The sequence below is a fragment of the Panthera uncia genome, chromosome E1 (genome assembly GCF_023721935.1).
Source record: "Panthera uncia isolate 11264 chromosome E1, Puncia_PCG_1.0, whole genome shotgun sequence".
Classification (NCBI taxonomy): Eukaryota; Metazoa; Chordata; class Mammalia; order Carnivora; family Felidae; genus Panthera; species Panthera uncia.
In genome coordinates, this window is record NC_064814.1 from 60,779,820 (window position 1) to 60,801,181 (window position 21,362).

At 50.3% G+C, this 21,362-nt stretch overlaps 1 protein-coding gene across 4 annotated transcripts in view; it reads left to right on the forward strand.

The window, feature by feature from the left end:
- The first annotated feature begins 1,460 nt into the window (after positions 1-1,460).
- The window catches only part of MGRN1 (mahogunin ring finger 1), a 54,500-nt gene continuing 34,598 nt past the window's right edge, over positions 1,461-21,362 (forward strand). For 3 of the 4 annotated variants that reach the window (XM_049637450.1, XM_049637452.1, XM_049637453.1), the window contains exon 1: positions 1,461-1,729. In XM_049637450.1, the coding sequence (XP_049493407.1) occupies positions 1,642-1,729 (88 nt within the window). In that variant the 5' untranslated portion in view covers positions 1,461-1,641. The remainder of the gene's footprint in view (positions 1,730-21,362) is intronic. The other variant, XM_049637449.1, reaches the window with a different exon arrangement.

The following is a 21,362-nucleotide window of genomic DNA, read 5'->3' on the forward strand; positions in this document are numbered from 1 at the left end:
TGGAGCCTGCTTCAGATTCTGTGGCTTCCTCTGTCTCTGCCCCTCCCCCACTCATCTTCTCCCTCTCTCTCTCTTAACAATAAACACTTAAAAAATAAAATAAAATAAAAGCTACATCAGAAAATTCAATGACTCTGTATAAAGTCCTCAACGTGATGCCTGGCACACAGTAGGTGCTCGGTAAATGGGGATCTTGATTGTGAAGCACAGATATAATCCGGCTCTTCCAAGATCTGGAACTCTACTCATAATCACATAAGTCTTTCACCTCTTCTATTAACTTTGGCTTCCCAGGTTCCCTGACAATAGAAGGTTGTATTCTGGATTCTAGCCACCAGAAATGTGTAGGACTCACTTTAACGGGGAATGTGGTGCATTTACTATTTGAGACCCTTCAGCAGCTACTGCTCTCCCAGCTTTCTTTCAACGTTTTTTTTTTTTTATTTTTATTTTATTTTATTTTTGGGACAGAGAGAGACAGAGCATGAACGGGGGAGGGGCAGAGAGAGAGGGAGACACAGAATCGGAAACAGGCTCCAGGCTCCGAGCCATCAGCCCAGAGCCTGACGCGGGGCTCGAACTCACGGACCGCGAGATCGTGACCTGGCTGAAGTCGGACGCTTAACCGACTGCGCCACCCAGGCGCCCCTCTCCCAGCTTTCTTGATACAGCAGACTTGACTTAGAAAGTCACTTTCTTCTTGAAACCCGTTTCTCAACTGAAAAGTAGGCCAAACAGACCTCCACTTGGCCTTACAGAATTTTATGTGACTCAAAAGCCAGGAAAGTACATTGCAATCGGCAAGCCTTGAATCCTGACCGGTTTTTTAAACTTGCCTTCCACACCTCATATGCAGCCGTCTCTTCTCTATATGTAAAATGAGAAGAGGTCTACTGCCTCGGTGTGGGGCTGTAAAATTATGTTTTCAGGGTGACTGTTCTGGACGTGGAGCCAAAGAGAAGCTTTGAGTTTTGGAAAGGGGCTGAAGGAAGCCCTTGGCTTCGCCAGGGAGCCCCACTCCTGACGGCCTTGGGTTCCACCCCAGCTATTGCCGGGCGGCAGGTAGAGGTATGCCCTCTTCTGGCCGGGGCCGGAGATAAACCCTGGGAAGTGGGGAGAACCATGGTGGCTCAGGGAGATATTTCAGACAGGGGGTAAATGGAAGGCGCTGGATTCCTATGAGGATCTGTATATGAACAGATGATTAGGGGGCTAAAGAGTTACGATGCTAGTACCGTGCTTGGAATGTAGAGGGAAGGTCAGTTTGCGGTGATGAATCCTCCCCTCTGGATTCAGGTCCATTTGGTTTGTTCCTGAACGCTGGTCAACAACTTCACGACGCCGTGGCGAAGGGCATCCTGGGACATGTAGTTCTTAGGCAGGGTGCCCGTGCCGCAGCCCGTCGCCCTGGGCGGCGAAGGGAAGTGAAGGGACTCCATTTCCCGAAGTGCCTCATACCCGGGGGGCGGAGGGCCGCCGTGGCGTCGGGCCTAGGGGAGCTGAGGGTTGGGGCTCGGAGGCCGAGGCGCCCGCGGCCGTGGGCTAGTGTCCGTGTGGCCTGGTCCGGGGCATGTCCGCTTGAGGACGCCGCCGCCGCCCGCGTCCCGGCCCTGGCCGGCCCGGCCCGGCTCGCCGTGCACCATGGGCTCCATCCTGAGCCGCCGCATCGCGGGCGTGGAGGACATCGACATCCAGGCGAACTCGGCCTATCGCTACCCCCCGAAGTCCGGTGAGCGGCCGCTCGGCTCCGGGAGCGGAGGGCGAGACCTGGGCCGGAACCCGGGTGGGCAGGGCGCGCCCGCGCGAGGCTCTCCGCAGAGGGTGCGGTGGGGGCTCTGCCCGGCCCGCTGCCCTCCCTGCTCCTCCCGGCCCGGGGCTCCGCGCGACCTCCACTCGGGCCGTGGGTGGAGCCCCGGGCTGCCTGCCCCGTCCCGGCTGGGTGACCTTGGGTCAGTCACTTCGCCTCTGGGCGCCTCACTTTTCTCGTCTGCACACAGGGGAGACTCACCGGAAAGCCTTAGGGCTGGGATGAGGTTCGGGGCGCGATGCTGGTGAGGGGTTAGCACGGTGCTCGGCGCTTAGCTTGCGCTTACAAAGTGGTCATTGTCAAAGGGATTGACATCACACCATCGTCAGTTTGGGCTTTCTTTGGTGGCTTGGTGTGAAGACTGGGCCAGTAGTTCTGAACACTGCCCATGCCATCTGGACAGAGGCTTAGCTCTCCTGTGTGTACGTGAATGGGGGGTGGCAGGAGAGGGGCTGGGCCCAAGGAGATTTGATGGGGTAAGGCTTGGAGCCCTTGCTGGAGAACAGGAGACTGGTTGGAGGAGACCTGTCTGGTTCTCTGGTCTCCTTTTCCGTGGCAGGGAGACTTGAGCCTGCAGCAAGGAAGTGACTTTCCCAAGGTCTTAGACCTGGGTGGAAGCACATCTAGGCGCAGGACCACAAATCTGACCCCTGTGGACTTGTTTACACTCTGTTTTGCTGCCTCTAAAGAGTGTGGACTGACCCAGGACTTTAGCTTGGGTTCTTTCCTCTCCATCTCCTCGTGGGGTCATTTGCCTTGGAAAGAAGAAAAAGAACAGAGAATTTGGACCTCAGGGGGTCTTTCGGTTGGATCACCTGATCCTGGCTTCTGAAGAATCTGATCTGCTATCGGGGTCTTGTAGGCCTCACAGTTGGCCTTCACGCACCCACCAGGCCAGGTTTCCTTTGAGTGTAGCCGCGGACCACCCACTCCCACTGGTAGGGAAGCTTGTTAAGCATGCATTTCCCAGGCCCTGCCTCAGACCTGCTGGGGCCTAGCAACCTGCGTTTAAACTCATTTGTCAAATGAGTCTGATGTCCACTCACATTTAAGAACTGCTCTGTGCTGATTTTGGAAGCCCCAAAAGGGGGAGTGTCTGGGAGAATAGAGGGGTGGAGACTAGCACAGCGTTTTGGGGCAGTCAGAAGGGGGTGAGGCCGAAGTGGGCAGAAGCCACTGTTGCCTGCTTGTGTCCCAAGTATAAGCGCAGGGCAGCCCAGCCTGGTGTGGGGATCCCTGAAGGCCTGCGGGCTGACATCCCCACGTCTCATGAAGCAGTTGTTTGAATTCATTCTCTTTCATCTCCGATGTTCTTCCAGCCTGTCTTTGGCTGAGTGATTGGAGGCAAGTTGCGTAGCCCCCTGGGTCACAGTTTCCTCATCTGTAAAATGGGTTGAGCCCTGTACAGTGTTTAGAACAGTGACTGGCGCTGAAAGTCCTCCTAAAATGTTAATTGCTCTAAAGGTTTAAAAAGGAAATTAGGTGGACATTTCAGACCCTAATAGCAGTTAGCAGTAGCATGGCAGAGATATCAGAGTTTAATGTGGCATTTCCTATGTTAATCCAGGACGAGGGCACATACTTGATGTTCCTTCATTTGGGTGTTTGGACGAAACCACAAGTACAAGGCCTTTATAACACAACTTTCAGATTCTGTGTGGTAGACCTGGCTAATCATTCAGGACACTCTTTGTCACCAAGCCTGGACTTGGTTTCAGAAGCCATTAATGAACATGCCAGTCAGCCACAAATAATCGATTAGGGTGGCACGCAGGTGAATGTCATGGGCTACCTTAGAGCACCGTAGCAGTGCTTGCCTGGACCTGTCCAGTCCAAAACCTGTCCCCTGGGCTTCCTTGTCCCTCAGGCCACCTTGCTCAGGGAGGGTCAGTCTGAGGCAGAAATGACCTTAGCAGGACCTTAGTATGTTTCTCCAAGGGTGGACAAGGTCCCCAGGGGTATTTCAGATGATTTTTAGGGGTTGGCCCTGTGGACCATTCAATCGCTTTATGAGAAAGTTATCTTCTCAGGTCTCTGTTAATTTCATCGATAATATTGAGGAGAGAAAAATTGGATGCTAATATATTTTTTTAAATTTTTAACGTTTATTTATTTTTGAGACAGAGAGACAGAGCATGAACAGGGGAGGGTCAGAGAGAGGGAGACACAGAATCTGAAGCAGGCTCCAGGCTCTGAGCTGTCAGCACAGAGCCCGACGCGGGGCTCGAACTCACGGACCGCGAGATCATGACCTGAGCTGAAGTCGGACGCTTAACCGACTGAGCCACCCAGGCGCCCCTGGATGCTAATATTTTTTAACATATCTGTAGCACTGATCCCTCCCAGCTTTATTGAGACTTAATTGACATATAACATTATGTAAGTGTAAGGTGTGCAGTCTAATGATTTCATAAATGTACATGTCAGGAAATAAGGTGAGTTAGCATCCTCATCACTTTTTTGTTTTTTTTTGTGGTGGGAACTTTTAACATCTGTCCAATTTTCTTTTGTTTGTGGAACTTTCAGCATGTACTGCAACAGTACCTAGCTGAAATTTAATTACATTTGCTTTGTTTTCGTTGTATTTATTTATTCATTTTACTTTTTAAGCAACTTTATCGAGTTGTATGTCATATGACTCATCCATTGTAAATGTATGATTTGTTGACTTCCAGTAAATTTATACAACTGTGCAAATCAGTTTTAGACATTTCCATCACCTTCCAGAGTTTCATTGTGCCTGTTTGCAGTCCATCTCGGTTTCCACCTGATCTGGCTTCTGTCTTTAAAATATGCCCTCTCTGGACACTTCATATAAAAGGAATCATCCAGGGGCACTTGGTGGCTCAGTTGGTTAAAGGTCTGACTCTTGGTTTCGGCTCAAGTCACTATCTCATGGCTTTGTGAGTTCGAGCCCCGTGTTGGGCTCTGTGCTGACAGTGCGGAGCATTCTTGGAATTCTCTCTCTCCCCCCTCTCCCTCGCTCTCCCTCTCTCTTTGTCCCTCCCCTCCTCATGCCTGCTTGGGATTCTTTCTCTGCCTCTCTCTCCCCCTCTCTCTCTGTCCCTTCCCTGCTCATGTGCACATGTGTGCACTCTCTTTCAAAGATAAAAAAGAAAAGGAATCATACAACTTGTAGTTTCTTTTTTTTTAATTAAAAAATTTTTATTTCAATGTTTATTTATTTTTGAGAGACAGAGAGAGACAGAGTGTGAGTAGGGAAGGGCAGAGAGACAGAGAGACACAGAATTCAAAGCAGGCTCCAGGCTCCGAGCTGTCAGCACAGAGCCTGACGCGGGGCTCGAACCCACACAGGGTGAGATCATGACCTGAGCTGAAGTCAGATGCCCAACTGACTGAGCCACCCAGGTGCCCCTTAAGTTTTTTTTTTTAACATTTTATTTATTCTTGAGAGAGAGACACAGAGCACGAGCAGGGGAGGGGCAGAGTGAGAGAGGGACACAGAATCGGAAGCAGGCTCTAGACTCTGAGCTGTCAGCACAGAGCCCGATGCGGGGCTCGAACTCACAAGCTTGTGAGATCATGACCTGAGCCGAAGTTGGACCCTTCACCAACTGAGCCACCCAGGTGCCCCACAACATGTAGTTTGGTGTGTGGCTTTTTGCACTTAAAACAACGTCTTCGGAGTTCTACCACGTGGTAACAGGTGTCTGTACCTTTGTGTACAGATATAGTACATGTTGTTTATTTACCAGTTAACATTTGGGTTGTTTCCGGTTTTTGGCTATTATGAATAACGCTGCTATGAACACTGAACATTTGTGTGGCCCTTTTTAATTGTCTATAGTATACACGTTGGAGTGGAATTGCTGGGTCATATGGTGATTCTGTGTTTAACCTTCTGATGAAGTGCCAGACTGTTTTCCACAGCAGCTGCTTCATTTTATATTCCCGCCAGCGGTGTGTGAAGGTTCCAATTCTCCACATCCTTGCTAACACTTATTATTATCTACCTTTTTTTTTTTTTTAAACTGGGCTCTTTGCCCAACAGGTAGGTTCTCTGCCCATCTTGGAGCTGAGCTTGAACTCCGGACCCTGAGATCAAGAGTCACATGCTCTACAGACTGAGCCAGCCAGGCACCCTGTTGGCCTACCTTTTTAATTGTAGCCATCCTTGTGGGCATGAAGCGGTATCCCATTGTGGTTTTGATTTGCATTTCCCCGATGACTGAAGACGTGGAGCATCTTTTCATGTGCTTATTAGCCATTTGTATACTGTGTGTGTGTGTGTGTGTGTGTGTGTGAGAGAGAGAGAGAGAGAGAGAGAGAGAGGCGCACATGGCAGAAGTCTGTTTCTGTCTTTTGTTCATTTTTTAAATTATTATTTTATTATTTTTAAAAATTTTTAATGTGTATTTATTTTTGAGAGAGAGAGACAGTGTTCGTGAGCAGGGGGAGGGGCAGAGAGAGAGGGAGAAGGAGGCACAGAATCAGAAGCAGGCTTCAGGCTCTGAGCTGTGAGCACAGAACCCAACGCGGGGAACAAACCCACGAACCATGAGATCATGACCTGAGCCAGAGTCCCAACACTCAACCGACTGAGTCACCCAGGCGCCCCTGTTCATTTTTTTTAAAAAAGTGGATTGTTAATCTTACTGAGTAGTAGTTCCATTATTCTGGATACAGTAATACAGTTCGTTTATCAGGTCTGTGATTTAAAGTTTATTTATTTATTTTGAGAGGGAAGGAGTGAGAGAGAGCACATGCGCGAGTAGGAGAGGGATAGAGAGGGAGAAAGAAAATCCCATGCAGGCTCCGAACTGTCAGCAAAGAGTTGGAACTCACAAACCATGGGATCATGACCCAAGCTGAAACCAAGAAGTCAGATGCTTAACCAACTTAACCCAGGTGCCCCAATTTATCGATTTTTTTTTAATGGTTAATATTTTTGGAGTTATAGCTGGGAGATCTTTACCTTGTTCAAGGTTACAAAGATTTTCTGTTTTTTCCATACAAGTTTTAGAAAAGTTTCAGCTCATGCATTTAGGTCTATGATCCATTTTGAGTTAATGTTTTCTTGTGTGTATGGTCTCAGGTAAAACTCCGAGGTCTTTTCTTTGCATGTGGGGATTCAGTTATTTAATTATCATTTGTTGAGAAGACTGTCCTTTTTCCATCAGGCCACCTTTGCACTTTTACAAAAAGTCAGCTCCGTAACTGTGAGGGTTTGTGTCTGGCCTCCCTTGCCGTGACCACACAGCCGGCCGGTCTCCAGTTGCGGGTCAGAGCAGGACTTAGGACACCACGGCGAGCTCCTAAAGAGAAGGTGCGGACATGCGGAAGCGAGCGCAGGCTGCAGCCACAGAGGACGTGGCCGTGGGCAGCTGCTGCCGCGGTCTGTCCTCCCGCTGTTCTCATTACTGTTAATTGTGTGTCTCAGAGCGCTGCTGGCTGCCCTGCCCTGGTGTCTGAGGGAGGTCGTGCTGGGACCAGGTCACCCATGAGAAGGGTCAGAAGGAGGGACGATCAGACATGTGACCTACCGGCCCAGGCAGGGGAGGCGGGGGGAGATATGCCCGAGATGTAAACCTTTTGTTTGTGCGTGTGCTCTCACAGTGTTTTCACCTCCTTTATCTTGCCGGAGCCTTGCCATGTCCTGTGACCCTAGACTTTTGTCCTCTAGTGGAGGAACTGGAAATCAGCCCTGGCCTTCGTCACCCAGCATCTGAGTCTCGTGTACAGTAGGCGTTTGACAGATGCTCGTGCAACAGGCCTTGAAGGAAACGAACCTCACCTCCTCAGTGTACGGACTGCTCACAGCGGGCTTCCTCATATCCCGTGGGGTGTCTGCCGGGGATCTGAGGACTCCTGGGTCTGCTGCCAGGTGGTGGAGGGGCCCAGGGCATGTGCAAGACCTTTGCTGTGAGCCTAGGTCTTGTTGGCAGTGTAAAAACATCCCGAACACTCGTGTCAGGGTCTCCCATTTCCAGGGTGGGGCCTTGCTGACTGATTTATTTGGCACCTGAAGAAACGAACTGAGGCCGAAGTTTGAGATGAAGGCGGACATTCTCTATCATTAGGGGCATTCTGGGTCCCTGGGCCATCATGTCCCAAGGGAGTGAGCTTGTGTTCTGAGCCCCGTGTGTCTGTGACAGTAGGATAGTGGATGGGGAGAAGGAGGCTCTGCCTGTCCAGGGCCAGGTTCACCTTCTTGCTCAGAGACTTTGCACCATCGTCACCAGCGTCGTGTGGTTCAGCTGGATTCATATTCAGCTTCCCCGTGTCACCTGTGCTGTGCTCATAAGAGAACTAGTTCTGTGTTTCTGCTCATGTGAACTTGGTTTGGGTTTTATCGTTGTAAGAGCTGCATAAACAGGCTGTATTTTCTGAGCTTCCGCTGTTATGTTTTAGGTAAAAACAGTAAAAAACTAACAGCAACAGGAAACAATTTGAACGGGCCATGGTGGGTGGGCATCTGAGCACCCGTTTCCCTGCAGCAGCGACCCTGGGTTACTGGGGTTCAGGAGCCGGCCACTGGGGCCCAGGAGCTGAGGTGTGGTGGGTCCCCCGGTGAGAGTGCCGCCTGCCCTCAGGGTTCTGAGAGGCTTGGAGCTCTGTGTTTGTTTCTGAGGTCCCTGCATCGTGTATTCAGTTCAGGGCATGCGTCAGGGCACAATGACTCTGGGGACTTGTCATAGTTTCTCTGGGAATTGTTAACACACCGTCACTTTTTGTTGACTTGAAAATAACAAGACCGTCAGCTCCTGCTAACCTCGTTGCCAGCCTCGCTGCCCTGGGCTTTGTTGGACTCTCACGTCCGTGAGCCGGCTCCACATGTTTGTGCAGCCTGGCACGCGGGGAAGAAAACCCAGGCCTGTGCTGGTCTGGCCGCTCGGCCACTGGGCTTTTTGATCCTATGCCAGGGCAGTGGCTGCTGCCATTCCAGTGAGCCGTGGCACTGAGGGCCCGGTAGCCCAAGATAAAAGGGGTGTGGGTTTGTACTGGTGTGTGAGCGCATACGTGTGTTTTCTTCCTCACGGTTGGGGCGGCCTGTATTGTGTTTATAACACACCCATCCGCAAACACGGAAAGTCACGGAAGATCAGTTTAGCACATGAGATCGAGCCTGTGTGGTGGGAGGAGCACTGGATTCAGAGTCCTGAGGCCTGAGTCTGTCCTCAACCTGTGGCCTTGAGCCAGGCGCTTGCTCTCTGGCCCCATTTCCCTGACTCACTGGGGTTAACCTCTGGTTCCCCAGGCCTCTTCCAGTTCTGGCTCCGAGAGTCCACGTGAGCTGGCAGGGTGGGACCGTACCCTGCCCTGCTGAACTTTTGTTTTTCAGCGGGCCCAGAAGTTTCCTGGAGGCCGGCCTCCACTTCCTGGATGGCCCCCGTGGACAGTGACCCCTGCCGCCTGCCTCGCTTCCCAAGCCTAGTGCTGTCCGGACCGGTCGTTCTCATGGGGTCGTGTTCCATTTGGCATTTCCTGTGTGCGTTTCTGTGTGGTTGTGTACAGTCACTCACCCTCAGGATTCCGTGTCGCTCCATAAAATGGTGTCCCATAAAAGGGCAGATGGTGTCACATGCACCACCATGTGGCGCCTGATTCGGCCTCAGTAAATAACAGGGGAATTGTTCAGTTCCGCTCACTGCCCCTGCGTCTGCCCAGCTCCTCAGAGATGGGAGAAGCAGGCTCAGCCCCTGCCTGGGCCTTAGGGGGTGGCCGCCCCTCCAGGATGGGAGTGGGAAGGAGGAAGAATGAGGCCCACACCCTCTGCTGTTTGCAGAAAAGCTGATGGCATGGAACCGCGTGGGAGAGGGGCCCTCGCTGCCTAACACGAGATCAGTTGGTTTGCTTAGTCATGGAGCCAGGTGAGGAGGCGCGAGCCTCGAGGAATGACTGATGGAATGTCTCCCCACCTCTGTGTCTAAAAGAAGTCCTGGAGCCACTTTCCCTGCCCTTTCATCCTGCCTGATCCTGAGTCGTGCCCTCTCGCTTGGTCCTGGGTGCCCGACCCCCCCAGGTGGGCAGACCGCTGTGCTGGCTCCCTCCAGGCGGCCCTGGCATCCACCGTTGTGATGACTGCAGCCTTCTGTTATCCACACCTGACCCACAGGACATCCCTGAGTGACCAGACTCCCTGGGGGCCTTTCGGGGTTGTGTTCGGTTGTGCACTGTTTAAAAAATGTGTGCGTATATCCATAATACACAGATCTTCCTCAACTTGTGATGGGGTTGTGTCCCCATCGAAAATGCATTGAATACATCGAACCTGCCGAACCTAGCCTCATCTCCCTTAAATGCGCTCAGAGCATTTTCGTGAGCCTACGGGTGGGCAAAATCACCAACACGAAGCTGGTTTGGTGATAGTGTTTGACATCTCATGTTTGTTGAATACCATACTTACAGCGAAAACCAAAATGGTTCTCTGGGCTCAGAATGGTCGCAAGCACGAGTGCTTACCTTGTGACCGCATGGCTGTCTGGACCTGGGGCTCCTGCCCTGCCCATCTTCCCCAGGGGAGGCTCCTACCTCAGACGGTTATCTGGGGAAAAGATCCACATTCACAATTTGAAATGTGGGTTCTGATGAATGCATATTGCTTTTGCACCATTGTAAAGTCTAAAACTCAGAAGACAAACCATTAAGTGCAGGACTGTCTACATGTGTTTGTTTAACATCGAAGTAAATAACAACTTAAAAAAAGTGAAGAGTAACACGCATTTAGAAAACGTGTAAATCATAAGTTTGATGAATGATGACAAAGTGAACATGTTGAAGAAATGGAACAGTCGCAGCCCCCAAACCCCCTTGGTGCCCCCTCCCAATCTTTGCCTCCCTCCTCCCTGGGAGGCTCCCTTCCGAGTCCACCAGAGGTGATTTTGCCTGTTTTGAATGTGACAGCTGGAACTGGCCACTCTTTGCTCCTCTGCAGTGAGGAGGCCCTCATACCGTTCATGGGGACACTAGTCAGCTTGGCCTCCTCTGTGTTAGAGTCCAGTGTCTGTGGATGCCACCACATCTTCATCCATGGGGAGGGGCGTTGGGGGAATTTCCAGTTTGAGCCCTTATGAAAAGCGCTGCTGTGCACACTTCTGTGACTGCATTGGTGCCCGTGATCAGATTTCTTTGGGTCCATTTTTTCCCTAATTGTGGTAAAGTACACATAACAGTGCCCATCTTTTTTTTTTTTTTTTTTAACGTTTATTTATTTTTGAGACAGAGACAGAGCATGAACGGGGGAGGGTCAGAGAGAGAGGGAGACATACAGAATCCGAAACAGGCTCCAGGCTCCGAGGAGTCAGCACAGAGCCCGACGCGGGGCTCGAACCCACATACCGCGAGATCGTGACCTGAGCCGAAGTCGGACACTTAACCGACTGAGCCACCCAGGCGCCCCAACAGTGCCCATCTTAATAACCGTTTGAAGTGCGCAGTTCAGTGACATCCCTGTTGTGCAGCTGCCCACTGCCCTCTCCCTGTGCAGCTCTTTCCCTCTCGCACAGCTGAACTCTGTGCCCTTTACACACAGACTCGCCGGTCCCCGGCACCCACCACCCTACTTTTTGTGTCTGCGAGTTTTCAGTCCCCTGAGGACCTGTCTCTTGGGGGCCATGGTCCCAGCTGGCGGTGGGTGCCGAGCGGTTGGTTGTGTGTGCTGGGCTTGCAGCAGGTTTTGAGGTGTTGTGGGGCCGCTGCACCAACCTGCACCCTCATCAGCAGAGCAGAGTTGTGATTGTCGTGCGTTCTCTCCTGGGGAGAGTCGGGTGTGTGTGTTTGGTTTTCTTCGTAACTTTAGCCATGGTTGTCTCATTGTAGTTTTTTTGTTTTTTGTTTTTGTTTTTTTTTTTTAATTAGAGAACGTTAGCGGGGCGGGAAAGGGCAGAGGGAGAGAGAGAATATCAAACAGGCTCTACGCTCAGCATGGAGCCAGACGTGGTGCTCAATCCCATGACATTGGGATCAAGGCCATGAGTCTGTATCAAGAGGCGCCCCACTCATTGTAGTTTTTATTTACTTTCCCTGATGACCAGGGAGGTTGGGCACCTTTACATATGTAAATTACCATCCATTTCTCTTCCTCTTTTTGTGAGGTGTGGAAATCATTTGCATATTTTTCATATTGGATTGTCTCCCTTCTCACTGATTTGCATGAGTTCTTTCCTAAGTGCTTTGTGTTACGTTTTTAATTCTTGAAAATTGTCTGTCACTATGGCATTGATGCAGACTAGCTTAGGCAAGAACGGAATGTGTTGGAAGCCTGGTGGGGGTGGGTCTCTGGAACTTGAGGTTGGGACCCAAGATGTGGAAGCCACCAGAACACAAAAGCCCCGTGTCCCCTCTGGACTCAGTGTCATTCTGCTGTGCCTTGCCCGTACCTGATTGCCATCCCTCAGGGGTCCTCAAGGACCAAGTCCTCCGGTGTCTGATCCACTTCCACAGGAGAGAGAACCGTGTGTTGGTCCAGCACCACCGGGTGTCCATCTTGGCCAACGAGCATTGTCGAGGGGACCGGAGCTGGGCCGCTGCTGGGGCCCACCCCTATTGGTAGAGGCTGTTTCCAGAAGAGAGAAGGACCCCTCCTCTTACAAAAGGTGGCTACAAGCACTTAGTCTGGAACTCAGTGAAACGGTCTTTGCTTAAAGTTGTTCTCAGGTCATCTTTCTTTCCTCTGTGATGTTGGGGACTGAGAGATTTTTGTTTAAAAAAAATTTTTTTTTAACATTTATTTATTTTTGAGACAGAGAGAGAGAGAGAGAGAGAGAGCATGAACAGGGGAGGGTCAGAGGAAGTGAGAGACATAGAATCTGAAACAGGCTCCAGGCTCTGAGCTGTCAGCACAGAGCCCGACACGGGGCTCGAACCCACAGACCGCGAGATCATGGCCTGAGTCGAAGTCGGACGCTTACCGACTGAGCCACCCAGGTGCCCTGAGATTTTTGTTTAATATGGTCCGGCTGTGGTAAGGCTTTCATGCTTGGGAGGGGGGTGGGAGGGGCTGGGAATCGAATGTTTCTCAGATGCCTTTTCACATGTGCAAGGCTCCTTTGCATTATTGGCTCCTTTTATCCTGAGGACATCCTGAGCTGTCCTCATCAGTCTGCTCCCAGTGTTTTTTACTGAGGCCTGGGTGTTACTGATGGGGACACAGGCCAGGCCATACTAGGTCACCTAGGCTGCATGTGGCCAGCAGAGAAGCGCTCTTGTCTGTACGTGCATGACTTTGGCTCAGGGGGAATCGGCAGGGTGTTTCACGAGCCTGAAGATGCTTTCCTGAGATCACTCGGGGACTGTGATGTTCTCATCTCACATTGGTCAGGCCCAGCTGGGGCCTAGTGACAGCGGATTCGGGAAGCTGGTAACCGGGAACATCTGTCCCGTTAGGGAATGAGAGGAGTTTATGGCCTGTGGAATCAGTGAATTGTTCCCAGCCCTTGCCTACGCCTGCTCAGCGCCACCCCCCCCCCCCCCCCGCCCCGCCTCTCCGAGCCCCACTGGAGTAGGGGAGACTGGGGCAGCATGAGACGCACGCCCTGTGTCCTGGGGCCCAGCACCAGCTGTGTTTCTTAGCAGTGGGTTGTGCAGGGTGTCTAACGTCCTGCTTTACCCGGGGGGTAGACAGGGGACATTGTGATGTGTTTTCTCTGTTCCTGCCACAGAGCTTCTAAAAAACTCTTGGAATTTGGTATTGATACTCATAACAAGCCCCTTTCAACCACACCCGAGTTTATGTTGATGAGATTCGGGGAAGCACCTAAGGATGGGGCCTGGCTGCGTTTGGAGCCAACTTTGTGGTTAGAGGCTGGACATCGAGAGGGTCGCCAGCAGCCAGTGATTGAATCAGCCGAGCCCACGTAAGACGAAGCCTCCACGAAGACCCTGAAGGGCCGGGTTCAGGGGGCTTCTGGGTTGGTGAGCACAGCGAGAGGCTGGGAGGGTGGAGCACTCAGAGGGGGCGTGGAAGCCCCGCGCCTTTCCCACCATCCTTGCGCTGGACATCTCTTCCATGTGGCTGTTCCCGAGGCGTGTCCTTTTATATTTAGCTGGTGACCTAGTAGTCTGGTAAGTGAGCTGTTTTCCTGAGTTTTGTGAGCAGCTCGAGCAAATTAGTTGGGGGGTCGTGGGAATGTCCAGCTTATAGCCGGTTGACAGGTGACCACCCGGACTGGGGATTGGCATCTGAAGGGAGGGGGCAGTGGTGTGGGGCTGAGCCCTTCATCTGTGGGATCTGATGCTGTCTCCAGGTGGATGGTGTCAGGATAGAGCTGAATTTGTAGGTCATCAGTCGGTGTCCACCGAAGACTGGAGAATTGGATGGCGGTGTGGGAAGAGCACACAGTGGGCTGGAGTAGTTGAGTGTGCAGCATGCAGCTCTGGGGTCCACACAGGTCTTCAGTGAGGACGCCACCTCTGGCTGGTGCTGTGGCTTGAGCGGGTCGTGTGACCGCTCTGTGCCTCCTATTTCCTCTGCTGTCAAATCGTAGTAACTGTGTCATCCACCTTCCTCCGTTCATTCAACTGGTTTTTACCAGGCTCCTGTATGCAAGCCAGGGTGGTGGTCACTGGGATACAGGACAGTGAAGATGCATGTGATCCCTGGTCGTGGGCAGAGGAGGACAGAGTGTGAACCAACCAACAAATAAAGAAGAACAGTGATGATCCTACTGTGAAGACTGTTGGGGCAGGAGGATTTGCTATGGAGCGGGCTTGCAGGGAGTTCGTAAGAGGCCTTCCTGCTGAGTGGCAGGGTGGGAGCAGCCTATTGGGTCACAGGGAATGGAGAAAGTGCCTGAATCCCAGAGGATGGGCCAGGAAGGTGGTGCAAGGTGAGGTAGGCAGCACAGAGGGCAGAGCAGAATCACTGGTTCGTGGCCCTGTAGGTTGAGGCATGGGGATGTTGGCTGCTCGGGATAGCATCACTGTCTCTGGTCTGGAACGTCTGGAGTGCAAGGAGGGAGCCTGTGGTACCTAGAACCGAGTTTGCGTGTCCTGCGTTACCTAGAACCACACAGAGACTTGAGGCCAGGAGGTGCGGGTGTGTTGGAAGGGTGGGGAAGGAAGGTGGGCCGCTGCTGAGAATCGCAGGAGGTGGGGGCCCCCGGCCTGAGTCCCCACGAGGAGCCAGGGTGCGGGCAGGGGCTCTGAAGGAGTCCAGGCTCCCAGGTGTAGCCTCTAGGGGGCTCCCTTCACCAAAGCCCACAGGTGTTGCTTCTTCCTGAGACCGCCAGCTTGCTAGAGCATGGCACTAGTCATTTCATTCTCCACATCATTCCATTCTCATCCTCAATGAAGAACTCTGGCCCTAGAGTCCCCAAGGTCCCTTGGGACATCCCAGGCTCCCTCCAGCAGTGCAGAGGCCCCTCGGGGACGACTGGAACAGATGCCTAGGAGGAGGAGCCCTCGCTGCTTCACCTGGTGAGGGCTTTTCGGTGAGGTCTTGGGTGACACCAAGAGTTGATGAAGCCCTGGCGGTGATGGTGGTGGCTGTCCCCAGGTGATCCCGGGTGGCTGGAGCCCGCCGGGCTTCTTTCTGTTGTGGGGATCCCATAGGTTGGTGGGTTTGCTGCACATGCTTCTCAGGGGTCCAGACTTGGGACCTTAGACCCAGTGGGTATGTCCAAGTCTGTCTGCACTGCTGTGTCTACACCACAGTCTGGGTGACTTATAAACAACAGACACTTATTTCTCACAGTTCCGGAGGCTGGGAAGTCCAAGATCAAGGTGCAAGCACGTTCGGTGTCTGGTGAAAGCCTCTTCCTGGTTCCTAGACAGCTGTCTACTCGCTGTGCTCACACGGCTGGGTTAGGGGATTCTGGAGGGCCTCTTGTAACGGTACTAATCCCATGCCTCACAGCACCTCCTCATGACCTAGTCACTTCCCCAAAGCCCCAGCTCCCAATACCATCACATTGGGGGTCAGATTTCAACATGTGAATTCGAAGGGGGTGGGAAGTAAACATTCGATCTGTAGCAGGGTCCCAAACTCTGGTCTCTTGATGAAACTTGGGTTTTGTGAACGTGTAGCTAAGAAGGGTTAGAGTGGAACGGGTGTTTTGGGGAGAATGTTAGGATCCCACTTTTACTCACTCCACTCCTCACCCTGCCTGCTGGGGGGCCCTGACAGTTTTGGTGTGGAATGTTCCCGGCTTTGACCTTTACTCTGATCCCAGGGACAGTTTGAGTGTCCTGGTGCCTCGCTACTTAGCAGGGTTATTCATTTAAATGATTTAGAGTGTTGCCTTTTTGGGGTTGTAAATGGTGATCCTGGTACACCATGTGTATATACCACCAGTCATTTGAGAGTGACCAGACAAAACAGCCCCAGGAACCCTCCTGGCTCGCTCTGTGGCCTGTGAGGAAGGGACAGCACCTTCCCACCTGCACCGGCCATCACTGAAACAGCCTCTAACGGGAGCCTCGTGGTTTTGATTTTCCTCATCTGTAAAAGATGATGAACACATGTGTCCGTCCACGTGTAAAGGACAACAGAGCTGTGTGTGGGAACGCTGGGAGGCCCCCAGGGGAGGGGGTCTCCCTTGGTCTTTATTTTGTGGCTGGTCACCTGTTGGTACCTGTAAGTAGGGCAGAGTGTGAATCCCTCCGGTGCACAGGAGGTGAAGCGTCTGGGTTCCCCTGCGGCCGTGAGGTCCTGGAGTGTGTCAGTGCCCCATAGCCAGGGCTTCTGGGCCCAAATCGCCTCTAGCAGGCCTTCCGCGTGGCCGTAGGATTTTCAGCCCTTCTGATGGGGACGGTCTTCCCACGCCGCTCTTTCCTTGTGTGCGAACAGCCGCCCTTTGCAGCCTGCAGTGAGGTCGGTGAGATGACCCCATTCACTGGCTGCTGTCCCTGTGTGTGTTGGGGGTGGACGTGGGGGTGGCCTCAGCATGGGGCTAAGTCACGGGGCTTTGAGGGGACCTCAGATATCATCCTGCATGGAGAGGAGGGGCAGGATCTGTGTCCCCTCCGTGGGTTCCGTATCAGGGGGCATGGAGGAAAGAGCCCGGTGGCTGTGGTGGTGGTTTGTCTTCTCCTTCATCTTCCTGTCTGTCTGCCTTTTCGTTTCTCCCCTTCATGGTGTTTTCTTGCTCTTTTCCCTCCCTCATCTTTAGAGCTCGGCCTGCTCCTCTTGGTCCTAAACCTTGTCAGCACACACACACACACACACACACACACACACACACCATGCACGCCCAGACACACACACATGCACGGCACACCCCTGCAGCTGGGTACACCACACACCTGTATGCACGCGCAGACACGCACGAACACACACTCCTTCCCTGGTCCTCTGTGCACACATTCTTCCTTTAAAAGTTCCCTTTAAAAAAACATTTTTTTTTAATGTTTATTTATTTTTGAGACAGAGAGAGACAGAGCACGAACGGGGGAGGGTCAGAGAGGGAGACAGAATCTGAAGCAGGTTCCAGGCTCCAAGCTGTCAGCACAGAGCCCGACGCGAGGCTCGAGCTCACAGACCGTGAGATCATGACCTGAGCCGGAGTCGGAAGCTCAACCGACTGAGCCACCCAGGGGCCCCTAAAAGTTCCCTTTTAAAAACGTGAACTTTCGAAAAACCTAGCAAAACACAGAATAACACCGCGAACGCCCTTCCTTCAGAACCCATGCTTCCCATTCCTCACGTTGTATATGTCTTTCCACAGCACCTCCCCTGAGGTTACAGTTTTTATAAATAGTAAACCTAAATACGCATCGAACATAAAATACATCAAAAAGGTGTCTCTTAGGTGAGTGGGCTCCTTTCGTCCCTGATTGGTTCCTGTGGTCACGGTGAACATAACCCACGGCTGGAGTGAGACCAGGTCAGCACAAGCTCTGGTTCTGGTTTTCATTTGAAGCTGAGAACTCATGTCACGTAAATAAGTAGATGGGAATTAACAGGGTTTTGATAAAGAATAGTGTCTAATTACAAGTTTTTTGCCCCCCAAAAAATCACGTTAAAGATTAATATCAAAAAACTTACTGATGAACTCCCAGCTGACAACTCAGGTTCCCCCACTTCCTAAGAATAGCTTTATTGAGGTATAATTCACACACCCTTAAGTCTACTAGTGGACAATTCATTGGTCTTTCCAGAACATGCTTCCAGTTTTGTGATACTACCGCATCTTGTACCATGTCTCTTGTTTTTTGTTTTTTTTTTTAAGTTTATTTATTTATTTTGAGAGACAGAGAGAGGAAGTGGGGGAGGGGCAGAGAGAGGGAGAGAGAGAATCCCGAGCAGGCTTCACACTGTCAGCGCAGAGCCCGATGTGGGGCTGGAACTCAGGAACTTGAGCCGAAACCAAGAGTCAGTCGCTTGAGCCACCCAGGTGTCCCTCATATTTTTTTTAAAATACTTTTTCTTGGACTGTGTGCCTGGCTGGCTCAGAGCAGGAGGCTCTTGATCTCAGGGTTGTGAACTCAGACCCCACGTTAGGCGTGGAGCCTTCTTTAAAAAAAAAAAAAAAAATCTTAAAAAATTTTTTTTTCTTCTTTTAAAAGTAATGTTAATTATGTTAATTGGGGCATCTGATGGCTCAGTTGGTAGGGCGTGAGACTCTTGATCCCAGGGTTGTAAATTCAAGCCCCACTTTGGATGTAGGGATTACTTACAAATAAAATATTAAAAAAAAAAAGTAATGTTAATTGTAGAAAATGTAAACAATATAGGGAAAACCAAAAAAAAAAAAAAAAAATCGTCTGTTGCCTCTTCATCAGGAGGTTTTAGATTGTAGCATTTATACCTCCAGTCACAAAAGCTTAAAACTGGACTAAGATGTTGGGGCCTCCTGTGTACAGTTCCATCGGGTCATGCACGGTGCTGTGGGGGAGAGTAAAGCAGAGAGGGAATACGGGGGCAGTTTGGTCAGCAAGCAGGGTAGCGGGGGTGGGCCAAAGGCCAAGCAAGGTTAAAGCCCAGGTCCAGGGTCAGGTGCAGTGACAGGCTGCGTGCCAGGCCTTGGGTGCCTTGTTCCCTGCCCCTACAGGGCCGTTGTGGGGAAGATGTCCGAGAAATTACTGCTTGTGCTTTCTTCTAGGATTTTTATGGTTTCAGGCCTCACATTTATTAAAAAAGTCTGCACCTTAAAGTGCACTGATAGTTCCAGTACGTAGGACCCAGTGCAGATCCTAGGTGATTTTGGAAGGGTCCTTGTGCTGCCCCATGTCTCAGTCCTTTAGTTAAGAGCACTGCATGGTTCATGTCCCATGGAAAGACCTAACAGTAAGCAGAATGTCTGTACTTCTGTCCCTGCCGCGTCCCGTCCCAGCTGCCTTCTTTTCGTTTTGTTTCTTCAGTTCCACATATGAATGAACTCATGTGGTAGTTGTGTTTTTGTGACTCACTTATTTCCCTTAGCATAATGCTTTCTAGATCCATCTGTGTCATTGCAAGTGGCAAGATTTCATTCTTTTTTTTATGGCTGTGTAACATTCCTCTGGCTGTGTGTACACATATGTATACCACGTCTTCTTCTTTATCCTTTATCAGTCGATGGATGCTTAGGCTACTTCCATAATTTGGCTGTTGTAGATAATTCTGCAGTAAACATTAGGGTGCTTGTATCCCTCTGAATTAGTGTTCTTCTATTCTTTGGGTAAAGATCCAGTAGTGAGATTACTGGATCGTAGGGTAGTTCTATTTTTAACTTTTTTTTCTTTTTAATTTTAGAGAGAGATCGCATGTGAGCAGGGGAAAGGGGCAGAGAAAATCTTAAGCAGGCTCCATTCTCAGTGCAGATCCTGACACGGGGCTTGATCCTATGGCCCTTGGGTCATTATCTGAGCTGAAATCAAGAGTCAGATGCTAAACCAACTGAGCCACCCAGGCTCCCCTCTGCTTTTAATTTTTTGAAGAATTTTCTTTTTTTTTTTTTTAAATGTTTATTTATTTTTGAGAGAGAGCACAGGCAGAGGAAGGGCAGAGAGAGAAGGAGACACAGAACCTGAAGTAGGCTCCAGGCTTCAGGCTCCGAGCTGTCAGCATGAACCTGACGCGGGGCTCGAACCCACGAACCGGGAGATCATGACCTGAGCCGAAGTCGGACACTTAACTGACTGAACCAACCAGGCGCCCTTGAAGAATTTTCATACTGTTTTCCAGGTGGCTACACCAGTTTGCATTCCCACCAACAGTGCACTGAGGGTTCCTGTTTCTCCACATCCTTGCCAACACCTGTTGTTTCTTGTGTTGTTGATTTTAGCCATTCTGATGGGTATGAGGTGATATCTCATTGTAGTTTTGATTTGCATGTCCCTGATGGTGGGTGATGTTGTGCCTCTTTTCATGTGTCTGTCAGCCATCTGTATGTTTTCTTTAGAGAAATATCTGTTCGTGTCTTCTATTTTTAATTGGATTATTTGGTTTTGTTTGGTGTTGAGTTGTAAAAGTTGTTTTTATATTCTGGATACTAACCCCTTATCAGATATGTCATTTACAAATTCTTTCATTCAGTAGGTTGTTGTTTAGCTTTGATCGTAATTTCCTTTGCTGTATGGAAGCTTTTTATTTTGGTGTAGTCCCAATAGTTTATTTTTGCTTTTGTTCCATTGCCTCAGGAGACGGATCTAAAAAACTGTTGCTACAGCCGATGTCAGAGAAATTACTGCTTGTGCTTTCTTCTAGGATTTTTATGCTTTCAGGTCTCACATTTATTAAAAATTTTTTTAATGTTTATTTATTTTTGAGAGAGAGAGAGAGAGAGAGGCAGAGTGCGAGTGGGGGAGGGCCATAGAGAGAGAGGGAGACACAGAAACCGAAGCAGGCTCCAGGCTCCGAGCTGTCAGCACAGAGCCCGAGGTGGGGCTTGAACTCACGAGCTGTACATGACCTGAACCAAAGTCGGACACCCAACCGACTGAGCCACCGAGATGCCACTCAGGTCTCACCACATTAGAAACTTAATCCAGTTTATTTTTGTGTCTAGTGTAAGAAAGTGGTCCAGTTTCATTCTTTTGCATGTCACTGTCCAGTTTTCCCAGAGCCATTTGTTGAAGAGACTGTCCCTTTGCCATGACATATTCTTGCCTCTTTTGCTAAAGATTAGTTGACCATATAATTGTGGATTTGTTTTTGGGCCTTGTGTTATGTTCTGTTCATCTACGTTGTCTATTTTGTGCCCGTACCAGACGTTTTGATCACGACAGCTTTGTCATGTATCTTCAGATCTGGAATTGTGATGCTTTCAGCTTTTTCTTTTTCAAGATTGTTCTGGCTATTTGGGGTCTCTAGATGGTTCCGTACCAATTTTAGGATTCTTTGTTCTAGTTGTGTGAAAAATGCCATTGGTATTTGATAGGGATTGCGTTAAATCTGTAGATTGCTTTGAGTCGTATGGACATTTTAACAATATTTGTTCTTCTAATCCATGAGCATGGAATGTTTTCCCTTTTGTTTATGTCATCTTCAGTTTCTTTCATTAGTATTGTACAGTTTTCAGAGTACAGGTCTTTCACCTCCTTGGTTAAATTTATTCCTAGGTATTTTATTATTTTGGTGTACTTGTAAGTGGGATTGTTTTCTCAATTTCTCTTTCTGTTGCTTCATTATTAGTGTATAGAAAGCAGTGGATTTCTGTACATTGATTTTGTA